The following is a 21026-nucleotide window of genomic DNA, read 5'->3' as shown; positions in this document are numbered from 1 at the left end:
TTTATGACTGTATAGGCTGAGAGTGTTTATGGCTTCGGGAGGGGCGGATGTGCGCGTGCGCGAGTCATTCAGAACACAAGACAAAATAACATGACAAAATAATGGTTTTTACTCGATTGTACTATTTTGGAGATCGTTTGGAGCCAAAATCGAAATTGAAATCAAAATTCGATTAATTGCACACCCCTTGTGGTATTCCACCATGTTTCTTACTGAAACGCCCCAAACTCGGGGCTCTGTGGTGCCAATCATGTACTCGTAAATACAATATTTACGACATGACTTGAATGCACCATTATTCAAAGAAAAAGTTATTTATTCACCCTAGCATTGCAAACAAGCAGAGATGGTCCAAAATGTGTGCGGCACCTCATTCAAGACTGAGGCGGGGTGAAGTTATGGGGTTTCACTGAACAGTTTGAGGGTCGAATGGAATTACGAGGTTTAGTCACAAGCTCTTTTTAATACTTTTCATTGCTTAAATATTTGCAAAACCCACAGACAGACATAAAGGGTGACCAAAAGTAATGATTTATGTGAAAAAAAAATTAAATATGGAGATACGATGCTTCCGCCCAACAGCGATGATATAAAAAAATAGAATATGGAAAAATAGATCATATTTAACATATGTACATTCATTGTAATGCCAGAGGAAGATGGGCTGCCTCAGCCGAGTCTGGTTCCTCTCAAGTTTCTTTCTTTTCCATTTAATGGTTGGTCTCACTAATGCCAAATAATGAGAAAGAAACAAATTGCTTACCAAACCTATGCAGATTGACATCCAGATCTACTTAGCCTGGCATATTGCCTAATGACTACAGCCCTATTGTCTCCCTGTGCCAGTTGATGAAAATATTGACCTAACCCTCTTCTCGTCTGGTCTGCAACTGACTTTACCCACAATACACGAGCCTCTCTCTTACCGCATCGAGTTGCTGGTTGGTTAGTAGTAGGCTGATCATCTCCTTCAGCAGATTTTCCACTTTGTTAAAATGTTGCACTGAACACCCATGACGAGTTCCTCTTCGACTCAGGGTCTGTGCCACCACCTGTGTGGCATCATGCAGCTGCTCTGGGTGAAGTAGAGGCTGTCCAACATGTGCCTGCCTGAAAACCTCCACCACCGAATCCAGCAGCTGCACCACTGAATCCCAGACCACGTCACCATCACGACACAGAGAAGACTCACAAACTCTGCGCAAACCACTCAGGCACTGTAGGAACTGCATGTGTTTTAACAGCTTGTGGTCCTGGCACCACTGCCTATCCTGGAGGGGAAAGTTCTGACTGTTTGGAGGGGTTGGAGGCAAACATGGTTCCTTAGCAATGTTAATATGTGTCTGCGAGCTGTTATCAGTGTCACAGCCAGAGTCACCCTTTAACTGCTGCGGGTCATCCTGAGAGTGTACTTTGGCAATCTCTTGACCTGTGAAAAGAAAACACAGCATATCAGCATATCATATATATTAATATTGAGTAAAACATTAAATAACACTTCATTTTAACATCTCTCCTTTAACGGTCAGAAGCAAAGCATGCTGGGAACTAGAAATCTGTTGTAGCTCATTCCTTGAATGTGTGTGTGTGTGAGTATATATATATATATATGTAGTATATATATATATATATATATAACATACATTCACATTTATATAGGAACATGTATGTGCAATATATGTACACAATAAAGGATAAAACTTTGTGAATATGTATGTAATGCTATTTTTGTCTTCATTTATAAATATTTTATATGTATTAATATATAGCCATACATGTTTAATACATATATTTGCGTATATTGACAAATATAAGCACTAGTTTCCCATATTTGGAAATATATTATGTAATATATCGCATTATATTTTGCAGTATATTTTGCAAGACCATCGAGTGCTTTGAATGTGATAAGGAGAATCTTGTATATAATACGAAAGCGTACCGGTAGCCAATGAAGTCTGCGTAAAATCGGAGTAATGTGGGAAGATTTCTTTGTGTATGTAAGGACTCTAGCTGCGGAGTTCTGAATATAGTGGATTTTATTTATAGATGAGTTGGGTAAGCCATAGAAGAGATTTGCAATGTCAAGCCGTGATGTGATGAAAGCGTGAACCAAGGTTTCAGCATCGCTGATATTCAGAAATGGACATAAGCGCATGATATTACGAAGGTGAAAGAAGGCAGACTTAGTGAGAGAAGAAATGTGTGGAAGGAAGGAAAGAGAGGAATCAAAGATTATACCAAGGCTTTTGACAGTGGTGGAAGGTTGAACCAAAACTCCAGCAATATTAACGTTGTCAACACAGAAACGGGATGTAATTTGAGGTGAACCAATAAGAAGTAGATCTGTTTGATCAGTGTTGAGTTTGAGAAAATGACTGGTCATCCATGCATTTATATCATCAATACAGGCTGATATGGAATTTGTAGGGAAAGGAGCATTGTGTTGTGAATGGATGTATAGTTGGGTGTCATCTGCGTATCAATGGAATTTAAAGCCATTATGACGGATGATGTTACCTAATGGAAGCATGTAGATGATGAAGAGAAGAGGCCCAAGAATAGAACCCAGGTGAACAGAGGCAGTAGTGGACTTAGCCTGGCGGATAGAGATGTAATGCTGGCGACCCGACAGGTAGGAGGTGAACCAGGATAGGGCAGTACCAGAAAACCCAAGATAGATTGTGTCGAATGCAGAGGAAATATCTAGAAGAATTAGAAATACTGGTGGAGTCGCAGTCAGTGGCCATAAGGAGATCATTGACAACCCTAAGAAGTGCTGTCTCAGTGCTGTGGAGGGTACGGAAAGCAGATTGAAAACATTCATAGTGGTTGTTAGATGACACATGTGTTTCAAGTTGAGCAGCGACCACAATCTCAAGTAGTTTAGAAAGAAATGGTAGATTTGAGATTGGTCTGTAGTTGGCCATATCAGAGGAGACGAGGCCTGGTTTCTTTAGGACAGGAGTGACAGCAGCAGTTTTTAATTCCATAATTCCAGAGGAACAGAACCAGTACTTAGTAGTTGGGACATGAAAAGTGAAATCGGCAGAGAAATAACAGGTGCACATTTTTTAGGTAAAGTAGTAGGAGCGGGATCAAGATGATAGGAAGATGCGTTTGGTTTGTTGATTAGCTCGGAGATATAAGCAGGGGTTGGGGTGGCAAAATCAGTGAGAGTACCAAGTGTAAAAGCAGTGGGGAAGTCGTGTGTGGAGACAGGAGAGATCTTGGATGGGAAATGATTGTGAATGCTATCAATTTTATTTAGAAAGAAATGTAGGAATGACTCACAGAGGTCTGCTGAGTTACTAATGGCAGGTGCAGGAGGATTGGTAGGTTTATTGACTACAGAAAACAGTGCTTTAGGTCGAGAGGATGCACTATTAATAATAGTAGAGTAGTAACTAGAGCGTGCAGTGTTTATAGCAGATTTGTACAACTGGATATGGTCAGTGTAAGCAGTAAGGTGAACAGTCAAACCAGTTTTCCTGTAAAAGCGTTCAAGAAGACGACCAGCTGTTTTTAGATTGCGAAGTGCAGGGGTAAACCAGGGAGACGTGTGTGTAGAAGGTACAACTCTACTTTTAAGAGGGGCATGTATGTCAAGGGCAGTGGAAATATACAGCCATTATATTTGGTAAGTACATCAAAAGAACTTTGTGTGTTCGGTAATATGAGAGAGATGGGTTTGTATAGATTCAGAAAACAGTAAAGGATCAACAGAATTGAGGTTGCGGTAGGTTATAGTGGATTTCCCCCTGAGGCGGGAAAGAGGCATTTCACAGTTTAGTTCGATGAGTAGGTGATCAGACAGTCCAATTTGAGAGCCAAACACGGAAAAATTATGTAGACCAGCAGTGCAGACAAGATCCAGTGTGTGACCTTTTGAGTGTTTAGCAAAATCGACATGTTGTACAAGATTGAAACATTCAAATAAAGACAAGAGTTCACGCGATTCTGCACAAACAGTATCAACATGTATGTTGAAACTCACAAGTAGTATAACACAAGAGGATAAGGCAGAGGAAAGGGTTAACAGTTCATGCAGTCCACTGAGATAGCTTTAGGTGGACGATACAGGAGAATCAAGATCATTGGAGATGTACCAGAAATTTTGAGAACTAAATTTTCAAAAGTTAAAGTCACATGAAAGTCAATTGTTTTGACTGTAATGCTGCTGCGATGAACAGCAGCCAGGCCACCACCCCTTGATGTCAAACAAGGTTTGGCTAGGTAGCTGTATCCAAAGGGAGTGAGAAGATTTAGGTGGAAATACAGTATATATATATATGGCCTGGGCGATATGACGATATTATTGAATATAGATATGACGATGTCGATTATAACAGTCTGTTTCCAGACGATAATTGTCAATATCAAAAAATGACATATCTCACATAGCCCTATAGTTATACACATAATATTTGTTCACATGCAATAACAAGAATGAAACTTTTTTTATAGGCTAGTTAGTAGGATTAGGAATAGACCAATTTCGAGCCGACGTCACAATTACGTCACGGCGCTAGCTGGAGGCAAAACAAAGGGAAAACTGCAGGCGGCCAATACATACCAGCACAGATTCGGCTACATAATAAGGAGCTTAAATTACTATTATTATTATTAAATGTCATCTTGTTGTGTTGTTGGATGCAAGAATCAATGAAAAATGAATATGCTGTATCTGGAATTTTTATTTCTAGAAAATATTCACATCATTACAATTGCACCGTAATGTCACTCTTTACATTGACGTCTTCTTGGCGCTGGCTAGGCAGAACTGCGGATCGTACCACACAAGTCTTGTACATGACCATTCATCACATAGTTATAGGCATCTAAAGATTTATATGACCCCAGTATGTCTTTACGCTCGGTTTCTCTATCGGATAGGTGTAGGACTGAGCCTAGCGTTAACGTAAATCCTGTCAGATCGTCCATCCATTGCCTGAGCGTGTACTGGTCAGCCAATCTGGTTCCGTCTGTTAAAATTAACTTTTGCAAATAACAATCGCGGTCCTGGACAGTGAGTGACCTTGCACATTAAGATAAAATCGGATTTTCTCCAGTCATTGTTAAAAAACAAGCTAACAAAACTTGCAAACTAACGTTAGGGAAGCGGCCAGAGGGATCGTTCTGCAACCACCTAAGCTCCGCCCACAGAAAAACGTCACCATGTTTACCAACTGAAAAGGGGTCTATAGAAAATCTATTTTTCTTGATAACATTCATTAAGTGCAAGACAAAAGAGAACATTTCTGCATGCGCACTGTTTTATGAGCTGCGCACTCATACAAAGTGTGCAAAGAGCCGCCTCTCACATAGTGTGTTACTCCCCTCGAGGTTTAATAAAGGCTCAAGTCGTTCCTGGGTTTTAACGGGCATTTATTCGGTGACATCAAATATGTCTTTACATGCTCACTTATTGTTACATTTCCACATTGCCGTCAGAACTGGTATAAATAAAAACACAGAAAAACGTAAATTAACCTTAAATTCTTGACATACTTGTAGACAATACTAAACGAAATCACATAGAAAACTAAGAAATAAAGCATACATTTATGCCATTTAAAATAATATCTTAATTGGCTTGTTACAAACACAGTCGCGTAACACAAATAAATGACAAAGAAAGAAAAATATACCTCAATGGCCTCATGAACCCGAGAGGGTAAACTTAGAAGGGTATTAATCTTCACGCTTCACAGAGAAAACTTATGGATAACTTTACAATCTTCCGGGGCTTTCAGACAGCAGGCTCGCAAGCCGCAGCACATATCTCTCTGATCTTAGCGAGTGCCCCCAGACAGCGTCCCCATAGCAACAAATGATCATTTCCACACGGAACAAAAATAAGTTCCCCCTTTCTTTCACAAAGTTTTCTAACAACAGAAATAAACATGAACTTATTATTTATTGGCCATGAGACATTATTTCAATCATATGATTTTTAACCTCATATATTAATATTTTAACTATGAACCATATTGAACTTAAATATATGAGTTGCCTTTGACGCCAGCTACAGTACATAGTGCACGGACAAATAGGCCTACACACAAAATTAGCCTATATCTCACAATTATCCATCTAGTTAATTTCTATAAACAAATAAATTAAAAAAAAATTTAAAAAAATTTATATCAAATAAACATGAATTAACATCAGAAGAATTGTTGTTTCAACCACGGAAAGACGTCAGTAGCCTACACACCTTTTTCAAGTTAAAATATCGCCGTAAACAGTTGTTTTTGTCTTAAACGGTTGAGAAAGAAAAACAGAAGGCCTAGCCTATATCTATTGAATCAGTGTATTGATGAAAATCACTCACTGAACTTTTGTAACTTTAATTAGCTTAATATTTTAAGACTAGGCTATCTTGGGAGCGTTATACTTTGCTTTAAATTTAAAAAATAAATAAACAAAACAAACGAAAAAATACCCAAATACAATTTTGAATGACTTCTGTCTCTAAATAAATAAAGCTGTCATTTTTATTTCGTAAACGGCTTAAGGTGACCTTGGAACTCTAAAACCAAAAAGGAGGAGGAAAAAAAACATTTTTGCTTATGCAAAATTTAACAATTCGTTTTGAATTCCTAATTTTAGACAAATAACAAATATATTATAGTTTGAATACAAGTTTAAAAACAGTGCTACACATTATAAGGACATTAAATTATCATCATTCAGGGTTCCCACACGTCCTGGAAAACCTGGAAAACCTGAAAAATGAAAGACCAATTTTCCAGTCCTGGAAAACACATGGAAAAAATGTCCTGGAAACGTTTATGTTGTCCTGGAAAAAATGTTCCCTCCTTGTGGATGAACGCAAACGGGTTAAACATTTTACGCATGAATGTCTGTTTTCAGCTGCCTTCAAAGGGTAATATTGGGCTGAAGCGCTTGTCTGCTTTCATTTCTGCATGTAGCCAGCACAGCATCCCAACGTGACAACAACCTTCCAATGTGTACGCATTTTGCGTAGCAAGTACGCAATTTGACATCTCAGTACGCTGGCAGGACTTGCCCCTCTAAACTACGGACTAGGGATGGCGAAAATTAAAAATTTTCTTGACCGACCACCGAGCCTCATTAGCCGGTTGAAACCGGTTAAACGATTAGTTTAAAATATGCTACGCTATTTGAAATAACAGCCATTTCGAGCCACGCCAGCAATTTCGCAACTCTGCCGCTCTGCCTCCCGCTCACACACACACTGCCCCAGCGCCGCCCTTCCACTCACGTCACTTTTTTAAAAATCCCCTACAGGGCGAAACATGAGTGCAGCAAACGTGCCGCCGAGGAGCTTGTATGTAATCGGAGGCCAAATGGCTCCTTAGTTTCGAAATGGTTTGGGTACAAGGTGATCGCATTGAAAATAAAGGCGTTAGTCTAGCGTTAGCGTTAAACCCCTGGTCAGAGCCTGACTCCACCTACTGGCAATATTTGAAAAATGCTGGAAAAGTGGGCATAGCCCAGGGGAGATAGAGCGGATGAACTGAGGGGGCATGCACCTGAGACCCGCAGAGACAGATTAATTGACAGCTGCTGTCAAACTCGCTAACATGGAGAGCAACTGGAGTGACGCAAGTAGCTTTGCAACAGAGCGGTCATTTGAAGTCTTTTCTTCCCCACCTTTTCCTGCCTTTTAAGAGGACCAAATCTGAGGTGTGGTCATATTTTGGCTTTTACAAAAGTCATGAGGGAAACTGAGGGAAAAAGTCACTGCAATACACTTCAAAATGTTGTTTTGAGTTGAAATATTTTTTCTCACTCACTTGAAATAAACTTGAAGCTTCCACGAAGAAAAGTTTGCATTAATGTTTTAAATCTTACCTGTTTATAGTGGTGCACGATATATCGGCCGCCGATATAATATCGGCCGATATGGTCATTTTTTTACACATCGGTATCGTTCCGATGTCAAAACAGGGCCCATGTGAACAGGCCGATAATCATTCCTGTGTAGTTGACGTGTGTGTAGGCTTAGATGTGAGTGTGGGGGCGGGGATGTTTGTTTTTGCACGAGCGCAAAAAAAGGTCAGTCAGTTTGACTTTGCCTTTGGTGAGGGAGCAACAATGTCGTCTGTCTGGTCGTTCTTCAAAGTGTCTGAAGAGAATCCTCGCTATGCTGTATGCAATGAGTGTGAGGGCCGGGTGATGCGAGGGGGAGTTGGTTCAAATCATTCAATATAACCAATTTGATCACCCACTTAAAAAAGAAGCATCCCGAAGCCTACAAAGAATATGAGAAACTAGCTAATGCTAAAAAACACCGGAAGAAAGCTGCTGCTAACGCTACGGCAGCTGATCCAGTCGGTAGCCCCATAGAACAAGCTCTGGAAAAGACTGAGAAATTCCACAAGGACCACCCAAAGCAAAAGGCATTGACCATGGCAATAACAAAGGTGATCGCTGTTGATGACCAACCGTTTTCAGTAGTGGAAGACGAAAGCTTCAGCGAGGTGCTTGAGGGTCGCTGAGCCCCGCTATGACAAGCCAAGTCGTCGTTACTTTCCGGATGTCGCCCTGCCTGCCTTGCATGATCTCGTAGCCACCCACGTGTACAAGTTACTCGACAGCGATGTCAATGACATCAGTTTTACAATGGATATCTGGAGTACCGACCTCAACCAAACAAGCATGTTGAGCCTCACGGCTCAGTGGATTGATGACAACTTCGAGATGAAGAGAGCCGTGTTACATGCCCAAGAATTCCCTGGCTCGCACACAGGTAGGCCTGGCTTTCCCTTTCAAGGGAACTCGAGCTGCGTCAAGCTGTGGGAACGCCTCTGCGTGTGTGCGCCATGAAGCACGTATGGAATCAGTCCAATGGAGAGACGGAACGTCATAGGCGGGTGACGTCATCGACCAGGAAACTATAAAGCACCCCCAAAACACAAGCGCGACAGCTTCTTTGCCTTCAGTAAGCGCTATATGTGGATCTGTCTCAAGTGTTTTTGTCTGTCACTAAGCAGGAGTTTCACTAATTACAAAAAACTATATATATATACACAGGTCCTTCTCAAAAAATTTGCATATTGTGATAAAGTTCATTATTTTCCATAATGTAATGATAAAAATTAAACTTTCATATATTTTAGATTCATTGCACACCAACTAAAATGTTTCAGGTCTTTTATTGTTTTAATACTGATGATTTTGGCATACGGCTCATGAAAACCCAAAATTCCTATTTCAAAAAATTAGCATATCATGAAAAGGTTCTCTAAACAAGCTATTAACCTAATCATCTGAATCAACTAATTAACTCTAAACACCTGCAAAAGATTTCTGAGGCTTTTAAAAACTCCCAGCCTGTTTCATTACTCAAAACTGCAATCATGGGTAAGACTGCCGACCTGACTGCTGTCCAGAAGGCCATCATTGACACCCTCAAGCAAGAGGGTAAGACACAGAAAGAAATTGCGGTGTGGCATGGAGGCAATCAGCCTGTGGCACTGCTGAGGTGTTATGGAGGCCCAGGATGCTTCGATAGCGGCCTTAAGCTCATCCAGAGTGTTGGGTCTTGCGTCTCTCAACTTTGCGTCTCTCAACTTTCTCTTCACAATATCCCACAGATTCTCTATGGGGTTCAGGTCAGGAGAGTTGGCCAATTGAGCACAGTAATACCATGGTCAGTAAACCATTTACCAGTGGTTTTGGCACTGTGAGCAGGTGCCAGGTCGTGCTGAAAAATGAAATCTTGATCTCCATAAAGCTTTTCAGCAGATGGAAGCATGAAGTGCTCCAAAATATCCTGATAGCTAGCTGCATTGACCCTGCCCTTGATAAAACACAGTGGACCAACACCAGCAGCTGACATGGCACCCCAGACCATCACTGACTGTGGGTACTCCAGTGCTGCTTATCTGTAGCCCAGGTCAGGCGCTTCTGCCGCTGTTTCTGGTTCAAAAGTGGCTTGACCTGGGGAATGCGGCACCTGTAGCCCATTACCTCCACACGCCTGTGCACGGTGGCTCTGGATGTTTCTACTCCAGACTCAGTCTACTGCTTCCGCAGGTCCCCCAAGGTCTGGAATCGGTCCTTCTCCACAATCTTCCTCAGGGTCCGGTCACCTCTTCTCGTTGTGCAGCGTTTTTTGCCACACTTTTTCCTTCCCACAGACTTCCCACTGAGGTGCCTTGATACAGCACTCGGGGAACAGCCTATTTGTTCAGAAATTTCTCTTCTGTGTCTTACCCTCTTGCTTGAGGGTGTCAATGATGGCCTTCTGGACAGCAGTCAGGTCGGCAGTCTTACCCATGATTGCGGTTTTGAGTAATGAAACAGGCTGGGAGTTTTTAAAAGCCTCAGGAATCTTTTGCAGGTGTTGCAGGTAGAGTTAATTAGTTGATTCAGATGATTAGGTTAATAGCTCGTTTAGAGACCCTTTTCATGATATGCTAATTTTTTGAGATAGGAATTTTGGGTTTTCATGAGCTGTATGCCAAAATCATCAGTATTAAAACAATAAAAGACCTGAAATATTTCAGTTGGTGTGCAATGAATCTAAAATATATGAAAGTTTAATTTTTATCATTACATTATGGAAAATAATTAACTTTATCACAATATGCTAATTTTTGGAGAAGGACCTCTATATATATTATATTGAGAGACAATGGCGAGCGAACAACAATTTAAGAAGTGTGTTCCTCCCTGCTCGCCCTATTTAACGAGCGGGGATACACACAGCTTATGTATTGTTTGTTTGGGAGTGCAGCATGCCCAGTCAGCTCTCGAGGGGGCTGATTGTGAGCATTGCGAGCGTTTGCCTCTTAGAACGCTCCGCTCCCGCCGATCACTCTTTGAGGAGAATGGTTCGGTTCGCGATCCCCGCGGATCGGGTCCCGCTTATGCCGAGGCTGAGCGGCGACGTCATTCGTGGGGATCGCAGATGGATCTAACAGCGGGGCTTGAGACGGGCTCTGCCCTATCTCAGCCCTTACCTGTTAGATCCAGTGCCTCAGTCTCGGGTTCGGAAGCACGCTCTGCGGTTTCTTCCCCCCGAACTGAGGCCCCAGTACTGCAACTATCCAGTTCTGAGGATCTGGATGTTGTTAGTCTGGATGCGGGAGATGTCGATCATTCATCATCTCGCTCTCCCGAAAGTGAGGAGCTTATGGAGGTGCTCACTCGTGCTGTTTCTAAATTAAGCATCGAGTGGCCAGCTGTTAGGCAGGAGTCTAGAGAAAAATCTAAATTAGATGAAAGATTTTTGCCTTCCCGTTCTCAACCTCCACGCCGGTGCTTGCCCTTCTTCCCTGATCTCCACACAGAGGTTTCGAGATCGTGGAAAAAGCCGGTCTCTTATCGTGTTTTTAGCCCTCAAACTTACACTTATTCAAACATTGTGGGGGCTAACTCTCATGGTTATGGGGCGATGCCCAAAGCAGAAGAGGCGCTTGCTAGTCATCTTTCTGCTGAAGCTGCATCTTCTTTTAAAGCACCACTTTTACCCTCTAAGCCTCTTAGAAGTACGTCAGCTTTAGTAGGTAAGGCGTATTCGGCGGCCGGTCAAGCCTCGGCGTGCCTGCACACGATGTCCATCTTGCAGGCATACCAGGCTGACTTATTAAAGGATGTGAGTGACACTCAAGAGGTCAGCACTGACGTAGTTCGCGAACTGCGTCAGGCTGCAGATTTATCTCTGCGCGCCACCAAGGAGTCGGCCAAGCTAATGGGCCGTACTATGGCAGCCCTGGTGGCCGCAGAGAGGCATCTATGGCTAAATCTCTCTGGTATGAAAGAAAAAGACAAAGCTTTTCTTTTGGACGCTCCGCTCTCTCCTCATGTTCTTTTTGGTGATTCTGTAAATACTGTCATAGATAGATTTCAGGAAGAGAAGAAACAGTCGTCAGCGTTTCAGAAATGTATGCCTCTTAAAATTCATGTCCCCGGTACTGCTGGGCGGGAGCAGTCCAGGCCGTCAGTCAGCTCCTCACATAGGGCGCAACAGAAGCAGAGTGTCACGTCTCGCGCTCCCCCTTCCAAACAGTGGGACCAGACGCGGCACTCTCAGCCGAAGTCTTCTGGCAAAACTGATCTGAGGAAAGTTATTATGGCTAAGAAGGCTTCGGCAAAGAGGAAGTCCTGACACCACTGGCGTCAGGATGCTGAGGGTGGTCCCTGCCGTGGGAGAGAGGTGTTCACCGCATTACACGGTGCCCGCTCTTCTTCGGAGCCCTCAGGGGCCCGTTCTGCCAACCCCGCCTTCATGCCGGGGGACAGACGGTCCCAGCGAGCGCTTTCCCGAGGGACGCTCGCCCCCTCTGAGGAGGGTCTCAGAGCAGTTAAGCCAGTCGTTCCCTGCCGGTGCGCCGTTACAGGGTGCTGTGTTTGCTGCTCAAGTTACACCAGAGGCCAGTCGCGAGAGACTGGTACCCTTAGTAGTATTTCTGGCAGAGTGGAAAAGCCTTCCAAAAATATCTCAGTGGGTTCTGCACACAGTAAAAAAGGCAAGGCAAGGCAAGTTTATTTATATAGCACATTTGATACACAATGGTAATTCAAAGTGCTTTACATAGAAGAAATTAAAATAATCAAAAGAAATCAGAATAATTAAAATAGTTTAGAATAAAAGATAAAATACAGAAATAACCAAATGAAATCAGAATAATTAAAACATAAAATAAAATACAGTGCAAACAGTCGGACGAACAGTTGCACAGTGCTCATTCAGTAAATGCACAGTTAAACAGATGTGTTTTGAGTCTGGATTTGAATGTGACTACAGTAGGAGCACATCTGATCTCTTCTGGAAGCTGGTTCCAGCTGCGGCTGGCATAGTAGCTAAAAGCAGATTCGCCATGCTTAGAGTGAACCCTTGGTATTTCTAGCCGATGTGATCCTAATGATCTGAGTGATCTATTGGGTTTATATTCACTGAGCATATCTGCAATGTATTGAGGTCCCAGGCCATTGAATGATTTATATACCAGTAATAATACTTTAAAATCAATCCTAAATGTAACTGGCAGCCAGTGTAAAGACCTGAGGACTGGTGTGATGTGTTCATATTTTCTGGTTCTGCTCAGAATCCTAGCAGCAGTGTTCTGTATGAGCTGCAACTGTCTTATGGTCTTTTTGGGAAGGCCAGTGAGAAGTCCATTACAATAATCCACCCTACTGGTGATGAAAGCATGCACAAGTTCCCTTTCGTTGTCACTCCGAGTTACGTCGGATGACGACGAATGGGGTTTCGCTTAGAACGCCTATCGACTTCGAGTATTACAAAATGAGCCAATGGCAAAGAAATGCCATGGGTCTGCGGAATTTGCATAGCGTATCTCCGCCTTACCTCGTGGGTATAAAAGGAGGACGCCGGCAACAGGCAGATATGTTTTCGCTTCGGAGCCAAGAGTATTTCTTCGCTCCACAGTCATCTCTGACTTCGCTCTACGAGACGAGCTTCTCTCTCCGGTGTTGGTGTGACGGCGATCTGCAGCGAGCTCACAGTGCCTGCTGATCTGTGCAGTGATCTGCCAGTGTGTGTGTGTGTGTCTCCCTGTGTGCTTCAACATCGCAGAGTTTTTTTCTCCTCTCATAAAAGAGCTCGCACGCGGCACGTCTTTTTAAAGACGGCTCGCCCGTGCATTTCTGGTTGCAGCGGACTGGTATCGGACTCTGATGGGCACGAGCGCTGTCTAGTGTGTTTGGGCTTTGATCATGCTTGAACAGCGCTCGTGGGTGACTCATGTTCTCGCTGGGAACGTGATCATCGCGTCATATATAGGTCGAGACTCGGTGAACTCGCAAGAGTGAGAGTCCCCTCATCCACCCCCCGATCTTCGGCTGGTGGCCAGGGTGACCTGAGGGTTACGGTCTGGATCAAGGCGCCGACTATGTGTCCGTGACCCCAGCCCCCCTCTTCAATGACGGTGCCCGCTAGTTAGTGATCGACCGATATTGATTTTTTATAACCGATACCGATACAGATTATTTGCATGTGTATGTGCCCGATAACCGATTTGTAGAACCGATATTTATTTACTGTTATACTTCTGTTTTTGGCACAATTATTACAACACAAATGAACTGAACAAACCATTTTATTTATAACAATCACTCCCTCCTTGCATACAAAAAAAAAACCTTGATATTTATACACAAATAAATAGAGGGGTCTGAGTCTAAAAAATAAAGTGCACTGTTACTAAGTGTCTTTGTTTAAAAATAAAAGCTTTGATGAGGTAAAAAATAAAGCACAAAAACTATTCTAACATATTTGGATATGTTTATTTGTTTTCATAAATGGTAAACTAATCAAATTACAATAAAAACATTTATATTATTACATTATATAATTTATATCTAAATTATACATATCATTTATAAGCATCAGCAGCAACAATGTTAACAATAGGCAAAATAAATGTTAAAAGTCTAATGTTTTCATTTGGAAAAAATAATTGACAGGGGAGTCATATCACCTTTGCAGAAATGTAATTCATTTTAAACAGTTTTAGAAGGTTTATGTGCCGTTTAATAGGTTTAAACTAAGAGTGAGGAATAATTCACTGGGTAATATTAATTCACTGCATAATATTAGCTGGAATAGCCTATAACATCAGGAAAGTAACAAACAAAACAGCATATACATCTTTGCATTTTCCAACTAGTATGTTATTAATTATTATTAATATTTTTGTCGGTCTAGATCATGAAATGCTTTATGACAAAGTGCTGTTTATCTATGCATTTACACATAACTATAACATTAGGCTATACGTTACTCAACCGCGATCGCGAGTGCAGATAATAAATAATTAATTTCCACAAAGCGGTATATTTAGATGTGTATTAGCGAAATAATTGCTATGTAGTAAATGATAATATAATCTAGGGTGTTTAAACAAGATAATCTTGTCAAAAGTTTCATTCAGTGGCCGTGCTTGAGCATTCCTGATCATCAACCCAGTGAGTGCTCAGCAATATGAACGAACTTTTTTTTCGAGACTAATGGTGAGCAAATACAACAGATAGAGAATTAAATTCAGCGCTTTTATCACTCATTCATGTCTGTTTTATTTAATTCATGTAAAGTTACGTCTTTATTGGGGAAGGACTTGACGGATTGCTACGTGGCTCAATGAGTTCGTCTCAATTTTTTAGAACCAAGCTGCATAAATAAACTATATCAGGCATTTATGTCTCAAATCTCATTTCTGCATGCATGTCTGTTATGTTAAATAAAGTTGAATAATTAAAGCAAAGCAAGTAGAACATATACTTTACCTGTGCACAGAGTTGTTATTGACTGATCTCCTCAGACGCGGGCTGCAATGGCGGAATTCTCAAAACGGCCACAAGATGGCGCCGTTTATCGGAAAATCCGATATTACAAAACCGATTCCCGATTATGGGAAAATGCTTAAATATCGGGAAAAATATCGGTAAACCGATACATCGGTCGATCACTACCGCTAGTGAACTGCTGATTCCCGCGAGTCTACCCTCTGGTGGCCCGCGTGTTTCAGTTAAAGCTACAGAGGATTGTGCCATGTCTGTTGCAGCATCAGTAGGTGGGTTTCAGTCTTCTGGAAGTGAGGGCTCGTCACAGCTGCCACCTTCCGGTGTGCATACGGCTTTGCCTGAGTCTGATCCGGAGATGACGACCATGCTTTCCTGGGACGATGGGTTTTGGGTAAGGCCGCCGACCCTCGTCCACGGCAAACCCCAATACCTCTCTTCCCGGACGTGCATGATGAGATCTCGAAGTCCAAGAAGACCCCCTTGTCTTCTCGGGACCGCTCGCTGATCTCATCCGCCTTTCCTCCCCTCGATGGGGCCGCTGCCATGGGTACACTGGGGTCCCCCCGGCTGAACGCTCTGTTGCGATGCTATGTGTGCTCAGAGTGCTTCTTCTCGGCGCAATCCTAAGCACCCGCCCGTGGCCTGTAGTTTTTCGTCTACGCTTGTGGCGAGATCCTATAGCGCCACGGGACTGGCAGCCGCCTCACTGCATGCCATGGTCATTCTGCTGGTCCACCTGACCCAGATGCTCATGGACCTGCACGAGGGCGGGACTGACCCAGGGCTCTTCACTGAGCTGCGCGCCGCCACTGACCTTGCTCTCTGAGCGACGAAAGTGGCCGTACGCTCCCTGGGTCAGGTGATGCTCACCATTCTGTTGCTAAACCTGTCTGATGTGCTGGATGTCGCGCGGACCCGTCTGTCCAACATTCCCATATCCCAGGTCGGCCTCTTCGGCGGTGCGGTTGAGGGCTTGCCCAACAGCTCTCAGCCGCCCATGAGCAGAGTGAGGTTGATTCTGTCCCGACGGCCCCGCCGTCCGCTCAGATCCCTCGGTCTGCCCACCGCCGAAGGCGCCCTCCCGCGGCTCCCACCCCGCCCATTCACGGGCCGGCTCTGGGGGCCGCGGGCGGACGCCACAGCCCTCTCCACCCCCGCCCCCCGCTACACGCCGGGTTAAGCGGCGCTCGTGAGACGGGCTCCTCGGCGATGGAGCAGACTGAGGTTGATTCTGTCCCGACGGCCCCGCCGTCCGCTCAGATCCCTCGGTCTGCCCACTGCCGAGGGCGCCCCCCCGGACGCCACAGTCCTCTCCAGCCCCGCACCCCGCTACACGCCGGGTTAAGCGGCGCTCTTGAGTTGGGCTCCTCAGAGATGGGACTCAGTTCTTTCCAGGAGTTGGTAGCAGGACCACTCCTTTCCCCGGGGGAGGGCCGGGGAAGAATCCTTATTCTCTAAAGAGCTGACTCTCCCGTCTCTGAGCACAGAGTTCTCGGACGTCACAGAGCGCCGCCCACAAGCCGTGCTCTCCTCGTCCCCCTCTGTCCCAGAGGTGGTTGACATGGCGTGCCGTCCACGGACCGCTTCGACCCTGTCCCCCTCTGTCGCCAGACCCCTGGCAGAGCAGGCCCCCGCGGGACGGCCAGCCTGGTCTTCCCCTGACCCCTCTGCCAGGGCGCGGTTGCTAACTGTGCCCCAACATCGGGCCGCTATGCCGTCCACGTCTGGGGCAGTTACTCCGCTTCGCTGCCGCTCCGGGGGGACGCCTGTGGTTCGCATGATCCCGCTGGTTCAGTTCCTGGGAGCCTGGTTAGAGCTTCCCCGTCTGTCCCGCTGGGTCGCGCGGACCATCAGGCTCGGCTATGCGATTCAGTTCGCACGGTCTCCTCCCCTCTTGGGGAGTCCGCTCCACTTTTGTCGGTGGCTATGCCCCCATCAGGAGAGCAGAGATTGCCACCCTGCTGGCGAAGGGTTCAATCGAGACTGTCCCTCCAGCCGAGATGAGGTCCGGCTTCTACAGCCCCTACTTCATTGTCCCCAAGAAAACCGGTGGGTTACGGCCAATCCTGGACTTGCATCCTGAGTTATATCGATGACTGGCTGATCATAGCTCACTCTCGAGTTCAGGTTGCGAACACAGGGACCTAGTGCTTCGGCACCTAGCTCGTCTGGGCCTTCGGGTCAACTGGGAGAAGAGCAAACGTTGCCCCGTGCAGAGGATCTCTTTTCTCGGTATGGATATCGACTCGGTCGCCATGTCCGCGCAGCTTACGAGCTGGCGTGCGCGCAGTCACTGCTGACTTGCCTGAGACAGTTTGAGGGCAAGAGTGCGGTTCCACTGAAACTTTTTCAGAGGCTCCTGGGGCTAATGGCTTCTGCAGCTGCGGCAACGCCGCTCGGATTGCTTCATATGAGACCGCTTCAGCTTTGGCTTCGCGACCGAGTCCCGAGGTGGGCATGGCAACACGGCACCCTCCGAGTAACAGTTACTCCGACCTGCAGTCAGACCTTCACCCCGTGGTCGAACATCAGTTTTCTACGGGCCGGAGTGCCCCTGGAACGAGCTTCGTGGCATGTTGTTGTAACGACAGATGCCTCCTCCACGGGCTGGGGTCCCATGTGCAATGGACGTGCTGCCGCGGGCTCCTGGACAGGACCCCGTCGCCTCTGGCATGTCAATTGCCTCGAGTTGCTGGCCGTACGTCTTGCTTTGCGCCGCTTCCGGGCCGTGCTAAAGAACCAACACGTACTAGTCCGCTCAGACAATACCGCCACTGTAGCGTACATCAACCATCAAGGTGGTCTACGCTCCCGCCGTTTGTCGCAACTCGCTCGCCACCTCTCCATATGGAGTCAGGAGCATCTGAGGTCGCTTCATGCCATTTATATCCCCGGAGCCCTGAACTGTGCAGCCTACGAGCTCTCACGGCTTCAGACACTCCCAGGAGAATGGCGACTCCATCCCCAGTCGTTCCAGCTGATGTGGGACCAGTTCGGGGACGCACAGATAGATCTGTTTGCCTCCCACGACTCGACCCATTGCGCCCAGTTTTATTCCCTGACTGAGGGCACGCTCGGCATGGATGCTCTGGCGCACAGCTGGCCGCAGGGCCGCAAGTATGCGTTTCCCCCAGTGAGCCTTCTTGCGCAGACCTTGCGCAAGGTCAGGGAGGACGAGGAGCAGGTCATTCTGGTCGCGCCGTACTGGCCCACCCGGACCTGGTTCTCCGAACTAGTACTCCTCGCGACAGCACCTCCCTGGCCGATTCCTCTGAGGAAGAACCTTCTTCCTCAGGGACGGGGCCACCTATGGCACCCTCGTCCCGATCTCTGGAACCTCCACGTGTGGCTCCTCGATGGGACGAGGCAGGTTTGAGTACCCTACCACCAGCGGTGGTGGCTACCATCACTTCCGCTAGGGCGTCGTCCACGTGACACGTCTATGCGTTGAAGTGGAACCTCTTCGTCAGCTGGTGCTCTTCTCACCGAGAAGACCCCCGGAGATGCTCGATCAGCGTTGTGCTTTCCTTACTTCAACAGGGGCTGGAGCGAAGGCTGTCTCCCTCCACCCTGAAGGTCTACATTGCCGCTATTGCCGCACACCATGACCTCATCGAAGGTAAGTCGGTGGGGAAGCACGACCTGGTTATCAGGTTCCTGAGAGGACCGAGGAGACTAAATACGCCTCGCCCTCCTCTCGTTCCCTCTTCGGACCTCTCAGTGGTTCTAACTGCCCTGAAGAGTGCTCCATTTGAGCCCCTGCAATCAGTTGAGCTTAAATTCCTGTTTATGAAGACAGCGCTCCTGGTTGCACTGGCCTCCATCAAGAGGGTAGGGCACCTGCACGCATTCTCCGTTGACGAAGCGTGCCTGGAGTTCGGGCCGGCTTACTCTCACGTGATCCTGAGACCCCGGCCTGGATACGTGCCCAAGGTTCCTACCACTCCCTTCGGGACCAGGTGGTGAACCTGCAAGCGCTGCCCCTGGAGGAGGCAGACCCAGCCTTGCACTGCTCTGTCCAGTACGCGCTCTCCGCGCCTATGTAGACAGGACGCAGTGTTTCAGGACCTCAGACCAGCTCTTTGTCTGTTATGGTGGGAAGCTGAAGGGAAAGGCTCTCTCAAAGCAAAGGTTGTCTCACTGGATAGTGGACGCCATTGCTTTGGCATACCAGCAGCAAGGTCGACCGTGCCCCCTTGGTGTGACTGCCCACTCCACCCGGAGTGTGGCATCCTCTTGGGCTCTAGCGCATGGCGCCTCGCTAACAGACATCTGCAGAGCTGCAGGCTGGGCGACACCTAACACATTCGCCAGAATCTATAATCTCCGAGTGGAGCCAGTGTCCTCTCGTGTACTCGCTTCAACCAGCTAGTACCGGACCCGCTCAGGTGTCTTCGCTTGCTCGCCATTCCACTCCACGGACTGGATACGTGCGATATTCTCCTCAGGTGAGCTTCCCCGAAAGCCCAGAGCTCCTCCAGCACTCCTGATGTCGGCGCCAGTGTCTATTGCCTGCGCGTCGGCTAGGTGCCTCCCGTGTGCAAGGTCCCTCCTCTGAGCGACCCCCACATGTGTATTTCCACTGTAAGCCTCTTGAGCATGTGTCTTTCCCTTGGCAAGCCACCTTGCCACCCCTGGGGTTGAAATATTCCACCTGCGGCTGGACACCCCAGGGTTCTCCATATGTCTCCTTCGGGTCATATGTGTATTCTCTAAGTCCCCCCCTCTGGGTTGGCAGTACACTCAAAAAAATGATTCAAGCCCTTCTTAAAGGTGACACATTTAAATATAATTTGCTTTAATTAAATATATCTATTTAAGATCATATGTATATATATTTAAGTGGTTTAACTAAAAATTTATTAATAGCTCCACCTATGAGATTGATTTACGTTGGATCGGCAAAAAAAAGTGTCATACGGGACCGCCCTTTGCGCATGTGCGGGACAGCGCGCTCTTTTCGCCCATCTCTCCATCCTCTGGGTGCAACGTCAAGGCAACGTTTGGTGGACGAGACTACATAAAAGGCGAATATCCAGTACTTGGTAAGTATTCATATGTTGTAGTTGATTAGAAAGTCTTGCTGTCAAATATCGTTAATACAGTAATATTGACCGAAATGTGTGCAACAGTTAAGCGAGCCTAATTTCACTCTTCAAAGTTGAAGGGAGTTGGCTGGCTAACGTTAACTTATGGTGGTTATCTAACTTAGTGCTACTTTTGTACTTTTAACGTTGGTCACGTTGACTGCTTTGGTTAACTTATGTGTTGCTCTTCGTCGCCGCAATTTTGGACCGGGCAAAACTGGCCTGTAGACAAATAAACGTAAAGAAGAGATGCCGAATTTCTGTTGCGTGTATGTCCAAAATGGCGGCGACAAGCGTTAGCAGCCAAGGACCGAATGGTCAATACCACAACGTTAACGTTAGTTTAAATATCTAACGTTATGGCTCGTTCGGTATTTATGCATTAGGCTGTAGTAGGTGGACTACTTATGGCGGCCTGCCGAGACCGGGCTACACACTCGGTAACTTAGCTGCTTTTTTTTCTGCCGTGTGTCATTAATGGCGGCCAGTGTTATTTGTCATTATTTTCGCAACGACATTTTTTTCACAGACGAAAACGAGACGATAACTAAATAAAACCTAGTTTTGAATGACAAAAACTATGACTAGGAACTATATCAACTAATAAAAACTAGACGAAAATGTTAAATAGTGACTATTTGGGAAGCAATCCAGTCAGAACTGATGTCCTGC

At 45.8% G+C, this 21026-nt stretch overlaps 1 protein-coding gene across 1 annotated transcript in view; it reads right to left on the bottom strand.

Annotated features, from left to right (window-relative positions):
• The window catches only part of mei4 (meiosis-specific, MEI4 homolog (S. cerevisiae)), an 82532-nt gene that overhangs the window by 42594 nt on the left and 18912 nt on the right, over positions 1-21026 (bottom strand). The window contains exon 3 of the mRNA XM_077219666.1: positions 927-1429. Within this exon, the coding sequence (XP_077075781.1) occupies positions 927-1429 (503 nt within the window). The remainder of the gene's footprint in view (positions 1-926; positions 1430-21026) is intronic.

This window comes from Siphateles boraxobius, unplaced genomic scaffold (genome assembly GCF_051911475.1).
Source record: "Siphateles boraxobius isolate OS27281-9 unplaced genomic scaffold, OSU_SipBor_1 8, whole genome shotgun sequence".
Classification (NCBI taxonomy): domain Eukaryota; kingdom Metazoa; phylum Chordata; class Actinopteri; order Cypriniformes; family Leuciscidae; genus Siphateles; species Siphateles boraxobius.
Note: the sequence above shows the minus strand (reverse complement) of the source record. Positions and strands in the feature narration are given on the sequence as shown.